This window comes from Liolophura sinensis, chromosome 12 (genome assembly GCF_032854445.1).
Source record: "Liolophura sinensis isolate JHLJ2023 chromosome 12, CUHK_Ljap_v2, whole genome shotgun sequence".
Classification (NCBI taxonomy): Eukaryota; Metazoa; Mollusca; class Polyplacophora; order Chitonida; family Chitonidae; genus Liolophura; species Liolophura sinensis.
Genome location: NC_088306.1, coordinates 29778119 through 29805981, shown reverse-complemented (window position 1 = coordinate 29805981; position 27863 = coordinate 29778119). Strand labels below are relative to the sequence as shown.

The 27863-nt window shown below is 39.9% G+C and overlaps 2 protein-coding genes across 4 annotated transcripts; one reads left to right on the top strand and one right to left on the bottom strand.

Annotated features, from left to right (window-relative positions):
• Nucleotides 1-250: 250 nt before the first annotated feature.
• LOC135479450 (ribonuclease P protein subunit p38-like) lies at nt 251-6186 on the bottom strand. The gene is made up of 5 exons (XM_064759278.1): nt 6076-6186; nt 4887-4937; nt 3831-3986; nt 3248-3476; nt 251-986 (listed from the first exon to the last, which is right to left on the bottom strand). The coding sequence occupies exons 1-5, from the start codon at nt 6180-6182 to the stop codon at nt 369-371; spliced, it is 1161 nt and encodes a 386-aa protein (XP_064615348.1). The 5' UTR covers nt 6183-6186; the 3' UTR covers nt 251-368.
• On the top strand, nt 4920-26907 carry LOC135479451 (ribonuclease H2 subunit B-like). 3 transcript variants are annotated; one of them, XM_064759279.1, is made up of 12 exons: nt 4920-5918; nt 7577-7716; nt 10730-10801; nt 11098-11205; nt 11867-11940; nt 13690-13804; nt 15139-15203; nt 16345-16450; nt 17312-17393; nt 21625-21673; nt 23218-23301; nt 26161-26907. In XM_064759279.1, the coding sequence occupies exons 1-12, from the start codon at nt 5827-5829 to the stop codon at nt 26257-26259; spliced, it is 1086 nt and encodes a 361-aa protein (XP_064615349.1). In that variant the 5' UTR covers nt 4920-5826; the 3' UTR covers nt 26260-26907. The 3 variants fall into 3 exon arrangements, with proteins under 3 accessions (XP_064615349.1, XP_064615350.1, XP_064615351.1); XM_064759280.1 differs by lacking the exon at nt 4920-5918 and adding an exon at nt 6430-6449; XM_064759281.1 differs by lacking the exons at nt 4920-5918; nt 7577-7716 and adding an exon at nt 8780-8797.
• Nucleotides 26908-27863: the final 956 nt, after the last annotated feature.

Here is a 27863-nt window from a genome sequence, read left to right as displayed (position 1 = left end):
TGTCAAATGAAGACACAGTATATGTACACGTACAGTGACTCCACTGTCAAATGAAGACACAGTATATGTACACGTACAGTGACTCCTTGTCATATGAATGTAAAGTGTTAAGTACGACATATAAACCCAGGCATATATACATGCATGTCACGTCTACCTTACCATTTTTCAGATAATTCCCCTTTGAGAAACAATATTTTACAAAACATGATTAATGAAAACAGAGTGTAATCACAGCAAGCAGTCCTGCTTTATAAATATTTTATTTATTTTGATTCATGGTTGATGAGGAATTCACTCAATGGATGCTGATAGTTATCAATACTTATTTACGCCTCAGTTTTTCGAGGTTACAAAGCCAAAATCTTTCAAGAGTTGGATTTTCGCCTCTTCTTCTTCTTGTTAGGATTTGGCACTTTCTGCCTGATTCTTGCTTTCCTAAACTTTGACGGGATGGCAACCTCTACATCATTGTGGCTTAATTTTCGCTTGCCAATACTCGATGCTTTCTCAGAACGAACTTCACTACCATCTCCTCTGGCACCGACGCACACATCACACCGATTGGGATTGACCTCCTTTGTTTTGGAACTCGCCAGTAATGTATACGACACAACTTCTCCATCCTCATCACTAGATTCTACTGAAGGATTCCCAAACTGAATAAAATCCAGGTCACCAAAACCAGAACCTCTCTTTTCCAATCCACCATCTTTTGAGACTCTCTTTTTGATGTACAAATCAGAGAAATCTGGCTTACAGCTGATGTTCTTGGTTTCCATCCCATAATTTATGCCAGACTTTGAAAGAGACAAAGTTTCTGCTGACATTTCAGCCACTGCTTCACATTCAGCATCACTCAGGGTGTTACTGCCAATGGCTGTGTCCCTCTCCAGCCAGGATATTTCTAAAGGTCTGCATCTTTCTGAAATATAACTGACCAGTTCGTCCATAGCAGCTGAATTGCTGTCCTCCTTAGTCGGTTTCTGAATGCACAAAATGATAAACTGTGTTCGACAAGTTGTACAAAATTTCACAAAGAAATTTCACCAAACATGCAAATATAAGAATACAACAAATTTCATGTTGTATTAAAATATAGCTTCCTTTAATATAAAATCCCATTCCTTCACGACTTCACAGTATGCAACACTGCTCGGCAAGTCTGAGAAACATCCCTCTTGTGATCATCATCGAGGAATATTTCATAAGTTTTTTCATAAGTGAAAAATGAGATAGTTGAGCATACTGGTTCAAATGAAATGTGAATTGGTTCAAATGACGTGGAAATGGTTCAAATGAAGACGTGAACTGGTTCAAATGAGATGTGAACTACAAACCACTGAACCTGAAATGTCACAACTGCTACAATTATCTCAAGGGAATTTATTTGTCGCTTAAACCTCTTTTAAGTTTTTTCTTTTTAAGTCAGTTCAGTCACTTTTATGGGAAGAGGAAACCAAAGTAAACCACTGCCTTTTGCTCCACTTAGCTTTATAGGACATCAGTATGTGTAATAGGTAGAGGAAATGAAAGCGTTGAGGGAGTTAACCAATAACCAACAGGGAGTTAACCAAGGAGTTAACCAATAACCAATAGGGAGTTAACCAATAACGAACAGGCATTTACCAATAACCATCAGGGAGTTAACCAATAACCAACAGGGAGTTAACCAATAACGAACAGGCATTTACCAATAACCATCAGGGAGTTAACCAATAACCAACAGGGAGTTAACCAATAACCAACAGGTATTTACCAATAACCAACAGGGAGTTAACCAATAACCAACAGGGAGTTAACCAATAACCAAGGAGTTAACCAATAACCAACAGGGAATTAACCAATAACTAACAGGGATTTAATCAAGAACAAACAGGGAGTTAACCTATAACCAAGGAGTTAACCAATAACCAACAGGGAGTAAACCAATAATGAAGGAGTTAACCAATGACCAACAAGGAGTTAACCAATAACCAACTAGGAGTTAACCAATAACCAAGGAGTTAACCAATAACCAACTGGGAGTTAACCAATAACCAAGGAGTTAACCAATAACCAACAGGGAGTTAATCAATAACTAACAGGGAGTTAACCAATAACCAACAAGGAGTTAACCAATAACCAACAGGGAGTTAACCAATAACCAACAGGGAGTTAACCAATAACCAAGGAGTTAACCAATAACCAATAGGGAGTTAACCAATAACCAACAGGGAGTTCACCAAGGTCATAAGTGGCGGTGAAACTTTCCCACACGTGACATGCAGATCTTCACCTGGGAGCTCACTTGCAGCGAGGGAGGGAAGTTATTTCTGCGAAGCTTTATGCAAGTCCATCTGAACAACCATATATTTATTCATTTATCTAATCGGTGTTTTATGACGCACTCAAGAATATTTCACTTCTGTAACGGCAGCCAGCATTATGCAAGGAGTAAACAGGGTAAAAGACAGGTAAAAGTGTGTGAAGGCTTACAGCTAAAAACATTCAGCATAAAAATGTTCAAATGCACAAAAGCAAGATATTGTCCAAATATAAACAATAAATAAAATTCTGCAAACTGAAGGTTGAAATCATAAACATTACTCTTGTGAAAGGTGGAGATGTTAGACCACTCAAGGTGGAGATGTTAGACCACTCAAGGTGGAGATGTTAGACCACTCAAGGTGGAGATGTTAGACCACTCAAGGTGGAGATGTTAGACCACTCAAGGTGGAGATGTTAGACCACTCAATGCTTCGCAAGTCACAGGTTATCATTTCCACCTGTAACTCATAGAACTCCTAGAAACATGATCGCACTTTATTAATTCCACATCTTAACAAGTAAACCCGGGTATCAAACAGATCATTCCCTCCTTGTTAGAAAGAAAGATTTCAAGTCCTGTTGAGCAATATTTTTGTTATTCAACCTTCACTCTCCAATATCCTCTATGCACTCCCTGAAAAAATGTGGAGACAGGGGAACAGTGGAGACGGGGGAACAGTGGAGATGGGGGAACAGTGGAGATGGGGGAACAGTGGAGATGAGGGAACAGTGGAGACGGGGGAACAGTGGAGACGGGGCAACAGTGGAGACAAGGGCACAGTGAAGACAGGCAAACTTTTAAATTCTTTTAAAAAACTTTTTTTAAAGTTTTTATTTTTTATTTAGTTTAACTTTTTTTTTAGTTTTAAAAAACTTTTAAAAGGATGTAACCAGCACATTTTAGCTCCAAGCGAAACACTATTGTTTTTAAACCCACCTTGATTCCTAAGGCCAGCAATGAGGAGACTGACAACACAGATGTCAGCTGAGTCTGAAGGTTGGGCAGACAGACGGATGGACAGCCACGACTAGCACACAATGGGATCAGGTGATTCGTCATTGCCAAGAGGCTATGGTGGACGTTACGACACACGGCAACCAATCGTAGTTGATCTTTCTCCAAACAGCGCATAACATTATTGATGCCTAGGATCAGTGGCTTAGACCTGTGTAGAGAATTTGTTCCACACACTATAAAAACACTTCCAAATTTTTGACTGACTGAATATTTTGAAAATATTGTCCTAGGACAAAAAGGGAACTGATATTTAAGAATTATTTGACATTTAATCAGAACTCAAAATTAATTTTTTTATTTTATTACTTTTTATTTCTTATGTAAATGTACAAGGTTGTTACTGTTTAGTACACTTTTAAACAAAACTGGGTGCTGAGAATTCGCCAAACTTCTAGTCTCGGGTTCATATTATTAGCATCCGACTGGTATTAAAATCTGCACCACTGGTTTTGTTTTCATACAATTTTTCAACCATGTCAACATAGTCTGACATCCACATTACCTTCCTTGATCACTTTCAGTCTTGCGTCTTTCTTCTCTCTTCCTCTTCAGTTCTTCTTTTCTCTCTTGCTTTCCTTTCCCCCTATCTTTCTTGTTTAAACTTGCAATATGAACCTTAACATTAGGCTGTCTCCCTAAGTTACATGCTGAAAAGGTGCTGCAGACAACAGAATTTAGGAGAAGTTGGTCAGGAAAGTGTATACAGTTACGCCAAATCTACACAAACCAAACTGTTTAATTAGTCACTTATTTATTTAAATGGCATGCACAAAGTGCATTGAGGGAACTGTACAGTGCCTGGGGGAAAAAAAAACACCCAGTGCTGGGAGGAAACCACAAATTTACCTATGTGTAAGAAAACCGTTCAGTGTAGGAAACCATAACACATACACACACATCTTACAAACCTAAATAACACCAATACCTGAGTTACATTTAGCAAGAGCTGCAGACATATGGTGCTGCATTCAAAACAGTCAGAAAATAACCACGGTTTGGCTACATAGCCAGATACTTGGAGACAATAAAAACAAGCTGCAAAGTCATTACATTATTTTGTGGCTGATTTTCATCCAGGAGCTTTCCGGGCAGCAGCTTTGGTTTCATAGTTTTCAGTCAAAATAAGGCAGTAAAAAGGGTTTCTGTTCAATTAGTGGCGTGGTTTTAATCCCTTTTTGCATCTTTTTTCTGCTCACATCTCTAATAGTGCTGCCTCACTGGAACACAGTCCCACAGACACCTCACCGTATCATGACAACACAGTATATCAGGCATGTGTCAGGGAAAAGACCATCACGACATGATGCTCCCAGTATATCAGGCATATGTGAGGGAAAAGAGCACCATGACACCATGCCCAAGTATATCAGACATGTGTCAGGGAAAAGACCACCACGACAAGATGCTCCCAGTATATCAGGCATATGTGAGGGAAAAGAGCACCATGACACCATGCCCAAGTATATCAGACATGTGTCAGGGAAAAGAGTTGGACAGAACTAGCACGAGGTACATACAATCTTACGTGTAACCAAAAGTTCTTACAGTAATACTTTACCTTTTCATCTTGTCTAAGATATCCGACTCAACCTCTGCTTCTATAACTGGCCTACAAAAAAACACAAAAAAAAACAAAACTGGTACCTGTTAACTTCGCTTAAAGGTGTTAATTTTAGGACCATGTGTTCACCATCAACCTGATGTTCACTATGATACAGACTTCACCATCTTTGATCTTCCAAAACATCAGTTTCCACTCATTCCATGTGTGATGCTATGTACACTACCTGATTTAATCTTGGGACACCATTACTCAGCAGTAAATGAGGGACTTGGTATCTACATACAGGTGTCCTGTTTGTCCTGTTTCATTCAGACGGTGAGTAAGAAAGAATCAGACATCAATTGGTATCTGAAAATGATCCTCCTGACATAAATTTTAATCTCAGCTAAAAATTTATTTAGTTGCAAAGTGGGGCAACTTTCATTTCAAGGGACACAGTTGTGAGAGTTACGGTGTAAAACAGCTGCAAATGTGTCAGACACATTTAGGAATATATATTGCTATTCATAGCTTCCAACATCTGGGTTCCTCCCAAGGCAAGGAGGTGATAAATAACATGGAGCTATCAAAATGGGCGAAATGCTGATTTTTGCCGATTTCTAAAGTTTAAAGAACTACAGGACAATGAAACTATCATCTTTCAATGTTAGGCACATTATGATTACTCTTCCAAGAAAAAATTATTACCAAAAAGCTACATTTTTCATTGTTCATGCTAAAATCTTATCCAAGGCCTATCTCTTCTAGGTTAAATTCGGTTTGTTTTCACCTTCAATTCTCTAAAGTACGTAACTAAAGAGTGTGCTAATGATTGGTTCATAGCAGCTATGACATCACTTCAGAATGATAAACACGGGCATTACAATTTTCTGAGCATACATCCTCCAATGAGAGCTAGCCTGCTCAGCAACTAAACTTTATCTCGAGTTGCAAAATGTTAATGCACTGTTCTGGTCACGTGGTGGAAGACATGATTTTTCACTCAACAATCTGGAATCCACAAGGAACATCTGAGCCATTACCACGGTTAGAGTGAAAAAAAAAAAAAGACAATTATTAGGAGTTTCATGAAATCACTTATTGAAATCACAGAGTCAGACAGGTGCCAATTATCGCCACGTAAATTTGAATACCACCAAAATTTTTTTTCTAAACATCAAGTTCCAACATTTTAGCCATTTACCACGACACTTTGAATGGATCTACGAGGACATTCTTGTAAGATGGTTTCTTTTTGGTTCCTTTCGTTCGAATTTTTGGTTGGTTCGCAGTCGCCATGGGCGCAGCCATGTTTCCAAATGGATGTGGTGTAAGATTAGCACTTAGCCTGTCGTTCGGAAAGTGGATGATTCGCGTAATTCAAAGATTTAATTCAAGCAATTGGATTTAAATCACTGGTAATTTTCATGACAAATGCATTTTTTATATTTGTTGATCAATTTCTTGAAAAGACATCATGATTACAATTGTGTTTTTTAATTCAGGTTTTCCAGTTTTTTAAATCAGAAACTTTTATTGTCCGAAATTAAGGGTTTGGATTCATTTCATGGATGTGTGGTAAGTTGACGATTCTACCACTGTCTGGTTGGGGACCCATGTTAGAAATTATTGCGTGTATTTCGTAATAAAGGGTGACACCTGTCTAATTAATGAACTTAAGTTGAGCGTGCAGGTGTTGCGCTTATGGTCAAACTCGATATATTCAATAAAACCATCTTTGTTCCAATCAATGTTGTGAAATTTATTTTCCCGCCAAGCTTGCGTGGTCAGGACAAATTTATATTGTATACAGGGAGGGACATACCAACCCCATATTTGCTCACCATAATATCTTATCTTAAATAAGATGTTAAAGATTGGAGAATAAATAGAACAGATAAAACAGAGATGTATGTATAAACAATTAAGGTTTAAAACAAAAACAGAGTTTGAAAGCAGCAAGTTTATTTGTCATTAAAGAGTGTTAAGAAATGAAACGATTCAAGAAATGAATAGAGTAGCGATGCAATTCAAAATGCCCCTTAATCACTGACCGGGGAATGTGGATCAACAGTCTGCAAGTCTTACAGTTTAAATAAAACTTTATAGCCTTTGAGTAACAGGCAATCCCAATCCTTAACATAGGCCTAGGATTAACAAGCCAAGCTTTATCCACAGCATCTCCATGCTGTTTGTGGATTGTAAGCAAAAACGTGCATGTAGAAATTGCCACTAGCTGTATAGCTCAATGCCAATTCGTCTTTTGCTTTCAGTTCATTTAAGTTGATTGTTACACAGCGAGAAAATTTGAACGGCTGATAATGGCTGTTAGCTGAAGGGTCTAGATAGTTGACATATCGCTGACATGTAGCTGCCAGTTGACTCTAAAGTTAGTGATTCTCAAAACCTAGATTGGTAGTGGCTGATTCGCTCTAAGCTCCTGGAAGTTGTGCTTCTATGTGGGTCCTTCGGCTGATTTCAGCATTTTTAACATTGAGCGACATAAAAAAACCTGAAATCTGGACAAAGGTTTACAATTGTACCGAATGGTAGTAGCGAAGCTTACTGTTAAATATTGCTGCACTTCTTTAATTTCACTGAACATTATTGTAATTGAAGTATCTGTACTTTGTATTCAGATTGCCTGTACTTTGTATTCAGATTGCCTGTAATTTGCATTTAGATTGCCTGTAATTTGCATTTAGATTGCCTGTAATTATGCCCCCAAGAAGATCCCGAAACTCTGTGAAGACAGAGCCAGAGGAGGCTGATGTTGATAAGAAGGTGCCAGCGAGCAGCGGTCACTGTAAAGATGAACAGAGTCAGTGGGTGATGGTCACTGATGGTGAGTACTGCTGAGGAGTGGTCACTGCCAAGAGGAGCAGTCGATGGGTGATGGTCACTGATGGTAAGTTCTTGTGAGCATTGGAAACTGTAAAGATGAGCAGAATCTGGGTGATGGTCACTGATGGTGAGCTCTGGTGATCAGTGGTCATTGTAAAGATGTGCAGAGTCAGTGGTTGATGGTCACTGATGGTGAGTTCTGGTGAACAGTGGTCACTGTAAAGATGTGCAGTCAGTGGTTGATGGTCACTGATGGTGAGTTCTGGTGAGCAGTGGTCACTGTAAAGATGTGCAGAGTCAGTGGTTGATGGTCACTGATGGTGAGTTCTGGTGAGCAGTGGTCTCTGTAAAATGAGCAGTCAGTGGGTGGTGGCCACTGATGGTGAGTTCTGCTGAGCAGTGATCACTGTAAAGATGTGCAGAGTCTGTGGGTGGTGGCCACTGATGGTGAGTTCGGGTGAGCAGTGGTCTCTGTAAAATGAGCAGTCAGTGGATGGTGGCCACTGATGGTGAGTTCTGGTGAGCAGTGGTCAGTGTAAAAATGAGAAGTCAGTGGATGGTGGCCACTGATGGTGAGTTCTGGTGATCAGTGGTCACTGTAAAAATGAGCAGTCAGTGGGTGATGGTCACTGATGGTGAGTTCTGCTGAGCATTGGTCACTGTAAAGATGTGCAGAGTCAGTGGCTGGTGGCCACTGATGGTGAGTTCTGCTGAGCAGTGGTCACTGAAAAGATGTGCAGAGTCAGTGGGTGGTGGCCTCTGATGGTGAGTTCTGGTGATCAGTGGTCACTGTGAAAATGAGCAGTCAGTGGATGATGGTCACTGATGGTGAGTTCTGGTGATCAGTGGTCACTGTGAAAATGAGCAGTCAGTGGACGATGGCCACTGATGGTGAGTTCTGCTGAGCATTGGTCACTGTAAAGATGTGCCGAGTCAGTGGGTGGTGGCCTCTGATGGTGTGTTCTGGTGAGCAGTGGTCAGTGTAAAAATGAGAAGTCAGTGGATGGTGGCCACTGATGGTGAGTTCTGGTGATCACTAGTCACTGTGAAAATGAGCAGTCAGTGGGTGATGGTCACTGATGGTGAGTTCTGGTGAGCAGTGCTCACTGTAAAGATGAGCAGAGTCAGTGGCTGGTGGCCACTGACGGTGAGTTCTGGTCAGCGACACCAATTTTATTTTGTGCTATATGGGTGAGAAAACACTAAAAAATCTAACATTGGAACCAAAATAAAACTTTATTTAAAGTAAATGAACTTTTTTTTAATTTGTACGGTCTTGAAGTTTTCACGATTATTCTCAATTTCAAGGCCTTTTGAACATGTAAGTACATCTTCAAGAGGAAAAATTGCTAAGACTTTACATTTTTACACCAATTGGTTGATTTTTTATTGAACTTTTATTTTTGTTCCCTCCTGAAAACAATTAATTCTGTCGAAAGAACAACAATTAAAATTGATGTGGCCTTAACAAGTAAAATGGCTAACCATGGCTATCAGGCCTGTGACAAGAGGTCATGTGTCTGAAGGTAGCTGTAGCTGTTTCATTTGTGGCTTTGAGTTTCAGTCATGAGGGTTGTCAGGTTCCTAGCAAAGGACAATGGCTCCTGGGCACCCAGGTTTGTTCCATCCTAAACCAGACCACTGTCAAATATGAGAAAAACTTTTGGGCACACCATTGAACACCAGTCAAATAAATGAGTAACATACATAAAATGAGTAACATACATATAAATGAGTAACATACATATAAATGAGTAGCGTACATATAAATGAGTAACATATCTATGAGTAGCATACATATAAATGAGTAACATATAAATGAGTAGCGTACATATAAATGAGTAACATATAAATGCATATAATGAGTAGCATACATATAAATGAGTAACAAACATATAAATATAAATGAGTAGCATACATGTAAATGGGTAGCATATATATAAATGAGTAACATATAAATGAGTGACATATAAATGAACAGACCACTTCGGCTGCCATTTGTTAGAGCCTCCGGCTCAAAGGTGGGAGATCCTGGAATCAAACCCGAGTCGGGTCATACCAGAGACTTTAAAAATGGTACATTGCTGCTGTCTTGATTGCTTTAGCGCTCAGCACTGAGAGGTTACAGCAGTGTGATCAAACAGGACTGGTTGGTCCATTGTGCCCGGGTTGAGTGTTATATCTTTGGCATGATACTTCAGTGGTGGCAGCACTTTACATTGACCCTGCCACCAGGACACACGTACCTAATGAATCCTCGTATGACTGACATATATACACAGGCACCTAATGAATCCTCGTATGACTGACACGACATATATACACAGGCACCTAATGAATCCTCGTTTGACTGACACACGACATATATCCACAGGCACCTAATGAATCCTCGTTTGACTGACACACGACATATATCCACAGGCACCTAATGAATCCCCGTTTGACTGACACACGACATATATACACAGGCACCTTATGAATCCTCGTATGACTGACACACGACATATATACACAGGCACCTAATGAATCCTCGTATGACTGACACACGACATATATCCACAGGCACCTAATGAATCCTTGTATGACTGACACATGACATATATACACAGGCACCTAATGAATCCTCGTATGACTGACACACGACATATATCCACAGGAACCTAATGAATCCTCGTTTGACTGACACACGACATATATACACAGGCACCTAATGAATCCTCGTATGACTGACACACGACATATATACACAGGCACCTAATGAATCCTTGTATAATTGACACACAACATATATACACAGGCACCTAATGAATCCACGTTTGACTGACACACGACATATATACACAGGCACCTAATGAATCCTCGTATGACTGAAAAATTGTTAAGTAAAACCCAAGCATACATACATATAAATAAACAAATACAACTTTTTTTTCAGGGAAATATAAAGAATCATTGTCTTAAGATGAATACGTTGATTGTGTACATATGAAATGGAAAGATGTCCCTTGTTTCAGACACAGCCCTTGATTGTGATCCAAACAATGAAAACAGTCCAGTGTTTGTCAGATTAAAACATCCTAAAACTGGTGAGTGGGAAGAGTCCATTTATATGCTTTGGGGGTGGTATGAAGGTTCATGGATCTTCTGAAAGTGAAACTACGATAATGTCTAGGTTGCCTATAAGCAGCAAAAAGCTGCCTCTGAGCAATGTAGCACTTTCTGGAAGAAAGCACATACCTCTCATTATATAGTTTTTTCTGTCATTGCAAATAACACAAAAATTATGCACTGAGCTGAAGTTTTGTATTCATGTGTGTCACACAGGAGAACTGTTTGGTAGCCCTGCTACCAGTTCTAATTTTTTTTTTTGTTTTGTTTTTAGAGCAAGGAGCATTGTTTTTGTTCACCCATGGAGACTCAAGTGTGTATGAAGTGAACAAATTCACAGAGAAGTACAGATCTTGGTTGATAGATGATACAGTTCAAGCAGGTAAACTAAAAATAGAATGAAGTCCAACATTTGTTCGGTTTCAGCTATGCAAAACGGCAGTGATGCATTTCACTGATCATCATGTGCTTAGTATTTTACATCATACACTAGATTCCAGATGTAAACGAACCTAAATGACATTGGTGTTGGAATTTTACATCTGTTTATAAATGCTTTATTTTCGTTTTTCTGACGACCATGCTATCCAGGTGAGCAGACATAGCTCTTCCTTTCGATCTGACAGTTGACATAGAGGACAAATCCTGTTACTTGAAGAGCACTGTAAAGACAGGTTGGCATCCAGATGGCAGTCGTAGACTGAGGCCTGTCTGAAATTCTAAAATCTACAGTGTCACAGTTTCTCATAACAAATCTGCACCCTTGGCAGTTTGTAAATTTTGCACCTGCTATGGAGGTACTGCTGCAACTATAGGAAACCTGGGGCTATGACAGTTGTGGACTTCTGAAGCCCCGATAAACGTTAGGTAAGACAGCATGCCCTTTTGGCGGGGCTGTACTGTACCTCCCTGTGTCAGCTTTTCATGAAGTGCATCAGTGGTTGTTGGCGTGTGGAGAACTTAGCCCTCCCTGACACGTATGTGGGATGACCTCCCTTTATGAGGAGCCCTGTTTGCTGTAACATTGTACATGTATGCTTCAGATGGTAGTATATTACTGGTGACACCTGCCGATCCTGTTTACCTGGTCTTACCGTACTTGATTGCTTCTGCTCAGGTGAGATAACACACATACATACATACATACTTGCCTGAATTATTCGGTTCACATACATACTTACCTGAATTAAGTTTAACATTGAGGTGTATTTTCCTCAATTTCTGATATTTACCCACCTCAACCTTTATTTATTGAACTGAAAAACCGAGTTCTTTGCGGAATGTACTGGCCCTTAAGTCCAGCTGCCTTCATCGCACTGAACAAATTCATACTCATGATTATTTGGATTCAAAACAGTTTTGGCTGATGTTACCACAAACTCCATTCTGCACCTAAAACATTTCAGGCCACGCATTTTGCTTGATTCTGAATGATTCATCAATCTTCTACATGGGAAGGTCTGTCAGCAACCTGCGAATGGTCGTGGGTTTCTCCCAGGCTGTGCCTGGTTTCCTTCCACCATAATGCTGGTCGCCATCGTATAAGTGAAACATTTTTGAATACGGTGTATAACACCAGCCAAATAAATAAAATAAATAAAAGCCATAGCCAGTGCAACGACTGTGCTATAATAAAAAACAACACCATACTTGTCTTTACAGAAAAACTTACCTGTAAAGTGTAAGTGGTAGCATCAAAGGTATCGTTTGAAGGCCTTATTGTGCCCCTGAAAGTGTGTTTTCATGGACTGAATTTTGGGTGAACTACTGTATTACATACATGTATATATCAGGTGGGCATAAAAAAAATGGGCCGTACTTTGATGCTGCATTGCTCCATTATCCTTTCATTTTCAAAATTTAGACATCCAAAGGCATGATTTTGTTAATATACTGACCAATTTTCAAGGTCATAGCTTGAGTAGTCTGTACACAGGGTTAAAATGAAAACATAGCCTCAAAAACGCAACCCACATTGCATCAGGTGTCATGAGTAGAGTGCACACTGCACCTGTGTGGCACGCATCATGGACTCCTGGGAAAAAATTACTCTTAAGGAAATTCGGGACTCAGTCAGTTTATGGAAGAAACGTTTGTGTGCAGTCAACAGAGAATATGGAGGACCAATTGATCACCTTTTCAAGTAAAACAAGGTAGAACATCATTTTGAAATGTACAGAACATGCATTTTTGACTCTTTTTTTTTTGATTTTGGTCCGATGAACAGAATTTTTAAAGGATGATATCGAAACTTGGTCTGTATACTTAGGGCATAATGGCTTTTAAGTGTGTAAATTTTTAGAAGCTGACGTATGAGGGTTTCGGAGGTATTGAGTGTTTAAGTACGGCCCATTTTTTTATGCCCACCTGATATAAGGTCACCCATTTTTTTGTTGGTGTTTCTGATTTCAACTGCTGGTTCATATGCCTGTGTGTTATATACTCTGGTTTTATTATTTGACCCTTCTCTTCCTCTCCGGCCATATGTGGGATGGTCAGCCAGCAACCAGCGGATGGTCATGGGTTTCCCCTGGGCTCTGCTCAGTTTCCTCCCACCATAATGCTAGCCACCATCGTATAAGTGAAATGTTCTTGAGTACGGCGTAAAACACCAATCAAATAAATAAATAAAATATCTGGCCCTTCTCTTTTTTGTCTTTTTCCTTTTTTTTTTCTTTTCAGGTTTGCTTCATTAACTTTGAAGATTGAGATTTGTAATTATATCCTGAACAGAAAAGTGCTCATAAAAGATCTGTAATTTTAGACATACAATGTACATTAGACATTCTGTCATCTTTTGTCAAAGACACTTCCCATTAAAGAAGTCTTACATTGGTGAAAAGATTTGGCTTCTTAATTTTTGCAGTCTGGAAAGTATATGACTTTAGATCAGATAGTGGTGGATGAGAACTTCTCAGAGTGCCGCAGACTTCTCAGTTGTTCTGGACTCAGTGAACTCTCAAATGTGGCAGACATTAAAGGTGAGGTTAAACGTGAGAACTGAGTGCTTGTATAATAGACAGTTAAACACAGGTAAAAAACAGAATAATGTTCAGTGTCTGGTTGATATTACATACAACGAATCAAGTACCTATATAGAACAGAATAATTTCATTGTCTGGTTGATTTGACATATAACACATCAGACACCCCTATAGAACAGAATAATTTCCCTCCCTGGTTGATATTACATATAATAAATCAAATACCTCTAGAACAGAATAAATTTATTGTCTGGTTGATATGACATAAGCAATCAAATTCCTCTGTGGAACAGAATAATTTTCACTGTCTGGTGGATATGGCATAAAACAGATCAGACACCCCTATAGAACAGAATAATTTCCATGCCTGGTTGATATGACATAAAACAGATCAGACACCCTATAGAACAGAATAATTTCCATGCCTGGTTGATATGACATAAAACAGATAAGACACCCTATAGAACAGAATAATTTCCATGCCTGGTTGATATGACATAAAACAGATCAGACACCCTATAGAACAGAATAATTTCCATGCCTGGTTGATATGACATATAACACATCAGACACCCCTATAGAACAGAATAATTTCCATGCCTGGTTGATATGACATAAAACAGATCAGACACCCTATAGAACAGAATAATTTCCATGCCTGGTTGATATGACATATAACACATCAGACACCCTATAGAACAGAATAATTTCCATGCCTGGTTGATATGACATAAAACAGATCAGACACCCTATAGAACAGAATAATTTCCATGCCTGGGTGATATGACATAAAACAGATCAGACACCCTATAGAACAGAATAATTTCCATGCCTGGTTGATATGACATAAAACAGATCAGACACCCTATAGAACAGAATAATTTCCATGCCTGGTTGATATGACATAAAACAGATCAGACACCCTATAGAACAGAATAATTTCCATGCCTGGTTGATATGACATATAACACATCAGACACCCCTATAGAACAGAATAATTTCTATGCCTGGTTGATACGACGTAATGAATCAGATACCCCAATGGAACAGAATACTTTTCACTGCCTCATTTGTATTACAGATGTAATGTTGTTGCTCACTGTTGCTGTGGCTTTAAGTCAGGGAATCTGTTAGGTACTTGATCAGGTGCTGTAGATTCCTCAAGGTTCTTCAAATAAATTGGATGTTCCCATATACAGTATTGAAATTGCGTATGTGGTTTCTTTGTCCAGTTTCTTTGTCGATGGTTCAGTCTCTGGTGTACTGTTGATATATATTTAACACTCACATTGTTTAGGTTTCAATGAAAGAACATCCAGTATTTTTTATAGGAGATGATGATCTGAAAGTGTTCCGATACAATAAGGAAAAGACTCTTTCATGGTTAAAGTTGAAGGTAAGTGACATCCTGAACAATGTGCCCATTACAAGTTCATATCAGAGACAAGCTGCAGTTCATTTCAGAGACAAGCTGCAGTTCACATCAGTGACAAGCAACAGTTCATATAATGACAAGCAACAGTTCATATCAGAGACAAGCTGCAGTTCATATCAGAGATGAGTAACAGTTCATATAATGACAAGCAACAGTTCATATCAGACACAAGCTGCAGTTCATATCAGAGACAAGCAACAGTTCATATCAGACACAAGCTGCAGTTCATATCAGAGACTGGCAACAGTTCATATCAGAGACAAGCAACAGTTCATATCAGAGACGAGCAACAGTTCATATAATGACAAGCAACAGTTCATATCGGAGACAAGCAAAAGTTCACATGAGAGACTAGCAAAAGTTCATATCGGAGACAAGCAACAGTTCATATCAGAGACAAGCAACAGTTCATATCAGAGACAAGCAAAAGTTCACGAGAGACAAGCAAAAGTTCACATGAGAGACAAGCAAAAGTTCACATGAGAGACAAGCAACAGTTCATATCAGAGCAAGCTGCAGTTCATCTCAAAGACAAGCTGCAGGTCATATCAGAGACAAGCTGCAGTTCATCTCAAAGACAAGCAACAGTTCATATCAGAGACAAGCTCCAGTTCATATCAGAGACAAGCTACAGTTCATATCAGAAACAAGCTGCAGTTCATATCAGAGACAAGCTACAGTTCATATCAGAGACAAGCTGCAGTTCATATCAGAGACAAGCTGCAGCTCATATCAGAGACAAGCTGCAGTTCATATAATGACAAGCAACAGTTCATATAATGACAAGCAAAAGTTCACGAGAGACAAGCAAAAGTTCGCATGAGAGACAAGCAACAGTTCATATCAGAGCAAGCTGCAGTTCATATCAGAGACAAGCTGCAGTTCATATCAGAGACAAACTGCAGTTCATATCAGAGACAAGCTGCAGTTCATATCAGACAAGCTACAGTTCATATCAGAGACAAGCTGCAGTTCATATCAGAGACAAGCTGCAGTTCATATCAGAGACAAGCTGCAGTTCATAGCAGTTTTTTTTTTTTCAGTGTTTTGTAATCATTGCCTACACCTTAACATAGTGTATTGTCACATTTTTTATGATCAGGTAGAAAAAGTCGTAGACAGATTACAGCAGAGAAATGTTCTTATTGGGAGTGTGGGTCAGTCAGCAACCTATGTCCGTAGTTTGAAGGAGCAATCGGTGACGGAAGGTGAGATCTTACTTATGTTCATAATACATAGATTAGTTCCCTTTTCAAGGATTATCCCCCTTGAATTTAGGCATGGGCTTGACTATCCACTGCTGTTAACATTTGGAAGTGCTAATGTGATGGAATTTAAACAACCGCATTGATTAACTGTAACTAATCTTGTAAAATTCCTTGTAAGGTTAACTTCTTTAGAATCATTGAAGTTTAATTCTGGGCATTGTGAAACTGACAGAGTAAACAGAAATATTGTCCATTGTCCCATATGCTGTAACACTGAAATAAAGGACAGATACATACCGTCAAGGGAGGCATTTCTTTGAAAAGAGAAGTAACCTGTATTAGCAAAATACGGAATAGAGCTTGTGACACACTTCATATTTAACATACTTTCTACGTCTTTTCTAGAATTTAATATTTTCGGCCGATACAGCCGATTCTGATCAGTGTTTCTGGACAAGATGATATCTAGTTGTACAACATACTCCAATATGGCTGCCAGTGCTTGTGACACAGATAAATCTGATTAGGCCAGTTCAGCATATATCGGTTTGGCTTCTATAGCGTGATGGAATAATAATGATATGCATTGTGTCTTAGGAATTCGTGTATGTCAGGCTTGTGTAGGAGTCATATTCTAATATCCTGACACGTTACATGCATGAAGGGGTTTTCAATAACCAGCCAAAAGTAAGGTGAGAAGAAAATTTTCGGGATATTTTACTTCAATTAATTTGATGTTGTAAGTATGTGATATATTAGCATGTTGATGTGATGTTGCGTTTATCATCTGCCGTGTTAGGTTCATATTGTATGTACATCTACAAATGGAATATTAAATCTGCAGTCAACTTTCCTTTGTAGATGACTACAGACGGTATGCATGTGGACTTGTATCCGATTACCTCCCTTTGGAGCTGAGCTCTTTGTTGGTTGATTACCTGGAGTAAGTAGTTGCTATCTTTTTACAGGCTGTGGTAGTGTAGTGGATAGAGAGTCAGTCTTCGGAGCAGTAGATCCAAGGTTCAATCCCAAGTCATACCCCAACAGCGCAAAATAAGGGATTTTGGTACTGCCTTGTTGGACACTTATGGTAAATGACCTAATGTTTCGCCCTTAGACTCGGAAAGTGTGCCCATTATTCATTGCGTTGATTGTGGTTCTAACTGACTCGGCGCCATGGGAGAACATCACAGGTGGCCAGGAGATTATACTGACACTTGGAGAAGGTGATAAATAAGTCCATGCTTCACTGAGCAGTTAGTCTATGCCCCTGCCACCAACAGTTCATGCTTCACTGAACAGTTAGTCTATGCCCCTGCCACCAGCAGTTTATGCTTCACCGAACAGTTAGTCTATGCCCCTGCCACCAGCAGGTTATGCTTCACTGAACAGTTAGTCTATGCCCCTGCCACCAGCAGTTTATGCTTCACTGAACAGTTAGTCTATGCTCCTGCCACCAACAGTTCATGCTTCACTGAGCAGTCTATGCTCCTGCCACCAGCAGTTTATTCTTCACTGAACAGTTAGTCTATGCCCCTGCCACCAGCAGTTCATGCTTCACTGAGCAGTCTATGCTCCTGCCACCAACAGTTCACGCTTCACTGAGCAGTTAGTCTATGCTCGTGCCACCAACAGTTCACGCTTCACTGAGCAGTTAGCCTATGCTCCTGCCACCAACAGTTAATGCTTCACTCAGCAGTTAGTCTATGCTCCTGCCACCAACAGTTCACGTTTCACTAAGTAGTTAGTCTATGCTCCTGCCACCAACAGTTCACGCTTCACTGAGCAGTTAGTCTATGCTCCTGCCACCAACAGTTCATGTCTTCCTCAGTTTTAACCATAGTAATTTTAGTACATGCACTTCACAACAGGTTGATTGATTCATTATTGTTATCTTGTGATAAACTGGAAATTTGATAGAAAACTTTGTGGAGTTTAAACGTGACTGACCAGCACCTCCACCAATGTGGAGTGTCATGTCAAATATCCATTTTTAAACTGCAGGGCTCTTCTTATACAAAGCTGTAACAGAATTTAGCACACTGTGCATCCGTACTCGCATACTTCAGACAAGGTGAAGATGTCAAAGTGCGATCAAAGCGACACCTACACATGTGTGTTTGCACCGCTACAGCCAAACATTTCTTGTTCATTCTGGCGTGTGATTTGAAAGACTGTCAACTTCCACCCATTCATATTTCGTAAACGTGAATACTTAATTTACTTAATATATAATCAAGTCCCCTCAGAAGAAATTTTAGTCATACAGATTTGTTTATCTACATGTAGATACAAGCCACTGACAATCGCAGGACTCCACGTGTCTACCCATCGATCACATGATTTTTGCTGACGAAATGCAAAACAATTATCTTATCTGTCACTGGCAACTCGTAAATCACATGTAAGCAAAAGTGTATACAGGAAATCATAAACTTTTAGAAAATTCAGTGACGGTGTTGTGCGAACTCCTGTTGTGTTGACTCAAACAAATCCTGTCTCCCATTGTGCTGAACTCACATGCAGTACTACTGAAAAGGGCTAAAAGTAAATAGTGGTAGTTTTCAGAAACCATGCATGGAGTATGTTTTCTGTGTTTAATGGAGGTTCCAGATATAAAAACACAGGAAAAGGAACTCTTTTTGCAATAGGACGACAGTTCCGACTGTAATAAAACAAAATTTGCATGTAGACTGACATACTAAATTGGAATTACGTGGACATGACAAGCTGATGACAGATATTTCTCTGTAAAATTACTCTTTAGCTAAAATACATTTGTACACATATTCGTTGCATAATGAGACCTCTCAGCAGACAACCGTTCACCAGATAACTGTGTGAGGTGACTTTCACGTAGGCCTAACCCCAAAAATCAATTCGTCTGCAGTGTAAATTAAGCATGTACATTCCTCGTTTGGCATGGTCATGCTTTCAGATAGTGTTTAGAATTTTAAGGTTTGTAATAGACATTGCCTGTCTTGATACTTTCTTCCACTTCATTCATGGGTATATTTAGAGATGTACATGTAGGCCTTCTAGTCAGGAGACCTACACACCTCGCTGTCAGTGACTTGACCCTATGTGGTGAGGATTAGCTTACAGAGCTGTTAAGTGCCATGCAGGGTAATGAAACAGACCGGAGGCTAGTCACTCTTTTCTGTCTTCATGCCGCAAACTCAGATCGTGCGAAAGTAAACAACAGTAACTCACATGCGAAACTTTGTCATTTTCGGAAGCATTGAACACTTTGTAAGGAGAGGTCAAATCTTAGTACCAGTAAAAATCATTGTTTTAAAACACAGATGCATGTTAAAGTCAAATGAGGTTAATGTCTGACTTCATATTCCAAAATTGGGAACCAAGACTTGGATCGGAAGATCACTGGACAGGATGAGTATAGGGCTACTTCAGATCTAGTGAGCTACAAGTCAGTATAGGAGCAGCTACTGGATCTGACTTCAGTGAGGTTGTGGCTTTTAGCTACTAGATCTGACTTCCTTGAGGTTGTGGATTTTAGCTACTAGATCTGACTTCAGTGACTTTGTGGATTTTAGCTACTAGATCTGACTTCACTGGGGTTGTGGATTTTAGCTACCAGATCTGACTTCATTGAGGTTGTGGATTTAAGCTACTGCTCTGACTTCAGTGAGGTTGTGGATTTTTGCTACTGTCCTAACTTCATTGAGGTTGTGGATTTTAGCTACTAGATCTGACTTCAATGAGGTTGTGGATTTTAGCTACTAGTTCTGACTTCATTGAGGTTGTGGATTTTAGCTACTAGATCTGACTTCCTTGAGATTGTGGCTTTTAGCTACTAGATCTGACTTCAGTGAGGTTGTGGATTTTAGCTACTAGATCTGACTTCCTTGAGGTTGTGGCTTTTAGCTACTAGATCTAACTTCAATGAGGTTGTGGATTTTAGCTACTGTTCTGACTTCAGTGAGGTTGTGGATTTCATCTACTGATCTGACTTCAGTGAGGTTGTGGCTTTTAGCTACTAGATCTGACTTCATTGAGGTTGAGGATTTTAGCTGCTAGATCTGGCTTCATTGATGTTGTGGATTTTAGCTACTAGATCTGACTTCAGTGAGGTTGTGGATTTTAGCTACTGCTCTGACTTCAGTGAGGTTGTGGATTTAAGCTACTGCTCTGACTTCAGTGAGGTTGTGGATTTAAGCTACTGCTCTGACTTCAGTGAGGTTGTGAATTTTTGCTACTGTCCTGACTTCATTGAGGTTGTGGATTTTAGCTACTAGATCTGACTTCAATGAGGTTGTGGATTTTAGCTACTAGATCTGACTTCATTGAGGTTGTGGATTTTAGCCACTAGATCTGACTTCCTTGAGGTTGTGGCTTTTAGCTACTAGATCTGACTTCAGTGAGGTTGTGGATTTTAGCTGCTAGATCTGGCTTCATTGAGGTTGTGGATTTTAGCTACTAGATCTGACTTCAGTGACTTTGTGGATTTTAGCTACTAGATCTGACTTCAGTGAGGTTGTGGATTTTAGCTACTAGATCTGACTTCAGTGAGGTTGTGGATTTTAGCTACTGTTCTGACTTCAGTGAGGTTGTGGCTTTTGGCTACTAGATGTGACTTTCTTGAGGTTGTGGATTTTAGCTACTAGATCTGACTTCAGTGAGGTTGTGGATTTTAGCTACTAGATCTGACTTCAGTGAGGTTGTGGATTTTAGCTACTGTTCTGACTTCAGTGAGGTTGTGGATTTTAGCTGCTAGATCTGACTTCAGTGAGGTTGTGGATTTTAGCTACTAGATCTGACTTCAGTGAGGTTGTGGCTTTTAGCTGCTGTTCTGACTTCAGTGAGGTTGTGGCTTTTAGCTGCTGTTCTGACTTCAGTGAGGTTGTGGATTTTAGCTACTGTTCTGACTTCAGTGAGGTTGTGGATTTTAGCTACTTTTCTGACTTCAGTGAGGTTGTGGATTTTAGCTACTGTTCTGGCTTCAGTGAGGTTGTGGATTTTAGCTACTGTTCTTACTTAATAAATCATTGAACCCAATTTCACATCAGTATTAACTCCATCCAAAATGGCAACGAACAAGTCCAGGAGGTAAGTTTTGAAGGTTTTGTAATTACTACGCATGGTCCATAATTTCTGGCCACTGCATTACTTCCATATTAGCGCATTCCTAATCTTTCTCTGTATTGTTTCAGCATACCTGTTAAACCAGACCCAAGCCCAGTTGAGGAACCTCCAAGCAAGGTGAGCTGACACCTCTTTAACAGGTCGTGTTTTATGGATGAACCAACCAGAAAATATCCAACAAAAAAAAGTCAAAGTCCAGTTTTTAATTTTTCTTATCTCTATGTTTTTCATGAGTTAAACGAGGAGATTTTTCAGTTTTATTTTTTATACCCTCCTCTAACACTGTAAACATACTCGTTTTGCCTGTGACACGATAATTTGAATTGGCATGACAGAAGCAGAGGATGTATTTTGGGTCCGTATCAGGATTCATCTCCCTTCAGCCCAGTTAGCAATGAATGACAAAATGCAGGCATGTGATTTCTCCACGAATTTGCAGAATTCCAGTTTTTTGTTTCGTTATTCACATCAATTCCATGTCAATATGGACACAGAATCGGGGCCGATACCCAACCCATAGTTCCAAAAGTTGTTTTCATAAACATTAATTATGTTTTAATGTTTGTGATGTAGAAAGACCCATTCAGAGAGGATTTACAACCTCAGTGTTGTGCGTTGTAGTTGTTGTCATACTGATTTTTAGCAATAGAGTATCCATTAATGGCATTTTGTAATTGTGTATGGTATCTTCAACACACCAAACAAAAACCTGATGTTTTTTTTTCTTGACTTCAATCACATCACTCAAAGTGGAATGAGAAAACTGGATATGGCCTGTCCTTGGTTCTGGTAGTGCTGACCAAGCTTATGATCAAAGAGTTCATGTGTTAACATCCATGCCTAGTCTCCTGGCTCAGCCCTCCATCCCCGGGGGATTTGTCAGGTACAGTGACTGATAAGGTGGGAGGGTTCCCCTCAGATCTCCACCCCGGGGGATTTGTCTGGTACAGTGACTGATAAGGTGGGAGGGTTCCCCTCAGATCTCCACCCCGGGGGATTTGTCAGGTACAGTGACTGATAAGGTGGAAGGGTTCTCCTCAGATCTCCACCCCGTGGGATTTGTTAGGTACAGTGACGGATAAGGTGGTAGGGTTTTCCCTCAGATTTCCACCCCCCCCCCTTCCTCACCCACCAACTCACAAACACACACACACAAATAAACCTAACCACTATCACCTAGGTAACATATTGTGAATAAAGGAAGAAGAAAAAAAGAAACAGTTATTTGACAATAGCGTGGACAGCACCCTACTCAACGTTTTTACTTCATAAACAAACTGAAAATTTCGGTTCCAGTCAACATATAAATTTGTCATCACGATATGGCTAAAAGTTTCCTGCTGTGTTGTTAAGCCATAAGTATTCATATAGAGTGTATTTCACCTAATCTTCACCATTTTTCATGTGCCAAATGTTGCTTGACTCTAAATGGATTTATCCACCTTATAGATTCACTTAAGAGTTGGATTGATTTGATTTAAAGACATATTTAAATGTTGGCATCAAAAGTACCATTTTACAGCCTGTGTGAGCTTCTGAAGGTTAGTTCTTTCATACCAGACTTAAGTGACTTACCATTATTGTGTTTGTGCGAATCAGAAAGTTGTACCGTGAAATCACATCCTGTGGATTCTATGTTTCCTTCTGATTTCCTCTTCTAGAAAGTAAAACTTGAGCCTGCAGACTTAAATCCGACAGAAGATTACAGCAAAGGTCAGAAAAAGCTAGATAACAAGATGCAGAAGGTAAGATTTATTTGAATTAAAGGCAGCGAATGTCACGCCTGTACACAACAAGAAATGCAAAAACAAACAAATTAAATTGTGAACCAATAAGCGTTCTTGCCTCTGTATCAAAGGTTTTTGGAGAAATGTCTTGCGGAACAACTTGAGGGCAATTTTACGTGTATCTTTTCTGACTTCCTGTCGGCCTATTGTACTGGCTGTAGTTGTTACACAATGTTAATTCGCTGTGTTGAAGACTGGAAGCATGCTCTGAACAATGGTGATGTGGGCGGTGCTGTACTTATTGACTTGTCAAAGGCTTTTTGTAGTACGTATACGTATATGTAGTACATATTGTCTTTCTGTCAGCTTCTGTAAATTACTAAGTAACTACCTGAGAAAAAGGAAACAAAGAGTAAAGATATGTGATATTTAGAACCACTGGCACTATGCTATGAGTTCCGCAAGGCTCAATATTCTTTAATATTTTTATGAATGACTTAACATCATTGGCTGCAGTTTTTATAATTATGCTGATGACAACACAATAAGTGCTAATGCCAAATCAGCTGACATGATTATTAAATCTCTTAGAGATAAAGCTGTGATCGCCATTCGTTGGTTTGAAGATAATTGTTTGTGTGCCAATCCCAGTAAATTTCAAGGTATCCTGTTTGGAATCAAGAACTGGCAAGATTTTGTTCTGAACATAAAGAGTAGAACACAATGACAAGGTCAAGCTGCTTTATTTACAGATGTTTCCTCTTGTCAAATTTTAGCTACTATACATCTATTTGGACGTTCTTCTCTGAAGGCTGTTGTGACTAACTTGAAAAACTCAATCAAAGAGCAATCGCCTTTGTTTTCTCAGATTATGAATTATGGCATAGCACTTTCTAAGCCAGGAACCATAACTATCAAGCTGTATAGAGCAAGGGGTATTGAGCAAGGTGTATTGCTTTAGAGGTGTTTACGCTTGTTAAGAATATACACCCTGATTACCCCCCTGACATGCTTTAGATAAAGGAGACACACTACAACCTCTGGGATAACCATATTGTTAGGTTACCCTGACACAGAACGAGAGCATACGGGCATAACTCTTCTTAGCTAACAAGGTGCAAAGATCTAGAACGATTTACCCCCAGAAGTGAAGGCTGTGAACGCAGCTAGAGAATACAAAGCTCCATTAAATGAATGGTTTGGCTGTACTTGTAGCTTATGTGAGGACTTCAGTGTAAATAGAGTATCTAATAATATGCCATTATGCACAGAATGTAAGAGAAATTTAGTGGGATTTTTCAAGAGGATGTGAGATGTTTCTTTTTTTTTTTTTATCCTAGCCTCCCACTGTTTGGAATGTCTGGATATTTTCCTTGTACATGTATGATGTAGGTGTCTGTGAGAAAGTTACATTAGCAGACCCCTGTAGGTGTATGTCAGAAGGTTATAGTAGCAGATCCCTGTAGGGGCATGTCAGAAGGTTAAATTAGCAGACCCCTGTAGGTGTATGTCAGAAGGTTATAGTAGCAGACCCCTGTGGGTGTATGTCAGAAGGTTGAATTAGCAGAATCCTGTAGGTGTATGTCAGAAGGTTATAGTAGCAGACCCCTGAAGGTGTATGTCAGAAGGTTACATTAGCAGCCAGACCCCTGTAGGTCCATGTCAGAAGGTTACATTAACAGATCCCTGTAGGTGTATGTCAGAAAGTTACTGTAGCAGACCCCTGTAGGTGTATGTCAGAAGTTTACATTAGCAGCCGGACCCGCGTAGGTGTATGAGAGAAGGTCACATTAGCAGCCGGACCCGTGTAGGTGTATGTCAGAAGGTTACATTAGCAGCCAGACCCCTGAAGGTGTATGTCAGAAGGTTCTATTAATAGACCCCTGTAGGTGCATGTCAGAAGGTTACATTAGCAGCCAGACCCTCAAATACTAGTAAATGAATATTTATTCACACATTATATACACATTCAGTACCATGAAGTGGTGGCATGTATGAAAACTTGATTAGCTGATTGCTTTCTCCACATCTGGTAGAAGGAAGGAATCTGTAGCCAATCAAATTCCACCAACACTGTAGCCAAGAAGGCCAAACTATTGTATTTAATAGATTTATTACAAGACACATAAGATGTGGGTCTTGCTCACAGGCATTTAGCTATTGGTGGAATTATGTGACAGATTTCTCACTCTGTGTCTCAGCCACAGTAACACGGGCTGGATTTGAACTCATAACCTCAGTGTTCAATTGGCAGTAAGAACAAAGTGGCAAGCTGTTTTTGAGCTAGTTAGGTGTATTCTGTTGAACAGAGGAGCAAGCTGTTTTTGAGCCAGAGAGCTATATTCTACTGATAAAAGTAGCAAGCTGTTTTTGAGCCATTGAGGTATATTTTACTGATAAAAGTAGCAAGCTGTTTTTGAGCTAGTTAGGTGTATTCTGTTGACCAGAGGAGCAATCTGTTTTTTGAGCAAGAGAGCTATATTCTGCTGATAAAAGTAGCAAGCTGTTTTTGAGCTAATGAGGTATAGTTTACTGATAAAGGTAGCAAGCTGTTTTTGAGCCAGTGAGGTATATTTTAATGATAAAAGTAGCAAGGTTTTTTGAGCTAGTGAGGGATATTCTACTGACAAAAGTAGCAAGGTGTTTTTTGAGCTAGTGAGGTGTATTCTACTGACAAAAGTAGCAAGCTGTTTTTGAGCCAGTGAAGTGTATTTTGCTGACAAATGTATTGAGCTGGTGAGGAATACTCTGCTGACAAGACTAGGAAGCTATTTTTGAGCTAGTGAGTAAATTGTACTCTACTGACAAAAGTAGCGAGTTTCCTCTCCCTGTAATAACCTTTTAATGTTCATGATGGCCTTGTTTGTTGTTTTGCAGAATGGCAGCATGACAGCTGGACAGAAGAAACTCCTAAGTGTAGATAAAACAGGCATGAAGAACATATCAAGTTTTTTCTCACCAAAGTCGAAAACGTGATCCACAAGTTGTTCCAGATACAGTTATTGATTCACACCCAGACCAAATATAACCCTGATGCCTTCAAGCCATTTCAACTGTGCAACAAATTTCAAAAAAGATTGAATATGGAGATCTGGGATCCTCTTTGAACATTGGTTAGACTACATTGAACATTGGTTAGACTACATTGAACATTGGATAGACTGCATATAATATTGGGCAGACAGCATTGACTCTTGGTTAGACAGCATTGGGGTTTCTGGAATATGTTGAATTGGTTTTTGTCTCAGAAAAGTCCATGTTTCCTAACAGTGTGTGCTCTGTTCCAAAGACTCGCCGCTGAGCAAATCAATATTCAATGTTCATCAGTGAAAATACCGTGAAAGAGTTGAAATTCATACCTACACAGATGACAGAGCCTTTCTTCTGACGTCATTTCCTGCCTCCACACTGAAACGAGTTATCCAAGACCCATCCTGGGCGACAAGTTACATGGAATTACCTGTCAGTTGTCTGTTACAGCCGCAGGGTACCAGTAGCATTGTAAACCTATACATGTACATATCTACATATTTCCGCCTAAAGCAGGTTTCTGATATTTTACACTGCTGTCTTCTTGTTCTCAAACACATTGTTTTATGCACGAAAAATAAAGCAAAATTTTGATAGATACACTTTGGTCTTATGCTTTGCTAGAGTTTAAACTACATTAGGCAATATCATTTGTCAACAAGCTTAGGCGATTCAACCAATGATGTCGCATGTTGGAGTTGAGTTCCAGCTGGGTTTCTTTGTCGGCCTGTACAAACAAACTGAGGTAAAACCAAATAGCCACGGCATTGATATCACTCAGTCTTTTTCTTCCATTATGGAGAAGCGCCGCTGTTTTGCCAAGTCAGAGCTATAAAACATATTGTGTAGGACTAGATTCCTCTTTACCTACTGGCCAAAATGTACATGTAATTCCTGTGTATGGAGCAAGTGGGGCGAGGTGCCTTGTGGGTTCTGTGCCGTTACAACCACCATAAAATATATGTAGCAAGTGGGGCGAGGTGCCTCGTGGATTCTGTGCCGTTACAACCACCATAAAGTATATGGAGCAAGTGAGGCGAGGTGCCTCCTGGGTTCTGTGCCGTTACAACCACCATAAAGTATATGGAGCAAGTGGGGCGAGGTGCCTCCTGGGTTCTGTGCCGTTACAAGCACCATAAAGTATATGGAGCAAGTGGGGCGAGGTGCCTCCTGGGTTCTGTGCCGTTACATGCACCATAAAGTATATGGAGCAAGTGGGGCGAGGTGCCTCCTGGGTTCTGTGCCGTTACAAGCACCATAAAGTATATGGAGCAAGTGGGGCGAGGTGCCTCCTGGGTTCTGTGCCGTTACAACCACCATAAAATATATTGAGCAAGTGGGGCGAGGTGCCTTCTGGGTTCTGTGCCGTTACAACCACCACAAAGTATATGTAGCAAGTGGGGCGAGGTGCCTCCTGGGTTCCGTGCCGTTACAACCACCACAAAGTATATGTAGCAAGTGGGGCGAGGTGCCTCCTGGGTTCTGTGCCGTTACATGCACCATAAAGTATATGGAGCAAGTGGGGCGAGGTGCCTCGTGGGTTCTGTGCC

Excerpts from the sequence above, each read along its gene's own strand:
- LOC135479450 (XM_064759278.1), bottom strand. The coding sequence starts at position 6,182 with ATGGCTGCGCCCATGGCGACTGCGAACCAACCAAAAATTCGAACGAAA. Across the intron at positions 3,477-3,830 it reads ACTGAAAGTGATCAAGGAAG|GTCTAAGCCACTGATCCTAG; the intron begins GTAATGTGGATG and ends TTCTCTACACAG. Across the intron at positions 987-3,247 it reads TGCTGGCCTTAGGAATCAAG|AAACCGACTAAGGAGGACAG; the intron begins GTGGGTTTAAAA and ends TTGTGCATTCAG.
- LOC135479451 (XM_064759279.1), top strand. The coding sequence starts at position 5,827 with ATGTTAATGCACTGTTCTGGTCACGTGGTGGAAGACATGATTTTTCAC. Across the intron at positions 16,451-17,311 it reads GGAGCAATCGGTGACGGAAG|ATGACTACAGACGGTATGCA; the intron begins GTGAGATCTTAC and ends TTTCCTTTGTAG. Across the intron at positions 21,674-23,217 it reads TTGAGGAACCTCCAAGCAAG|AAAGTAAAACTTGAGCCTGC; the intron begins GTGAGCTGACAC and ends TTCCTCTTCTAG.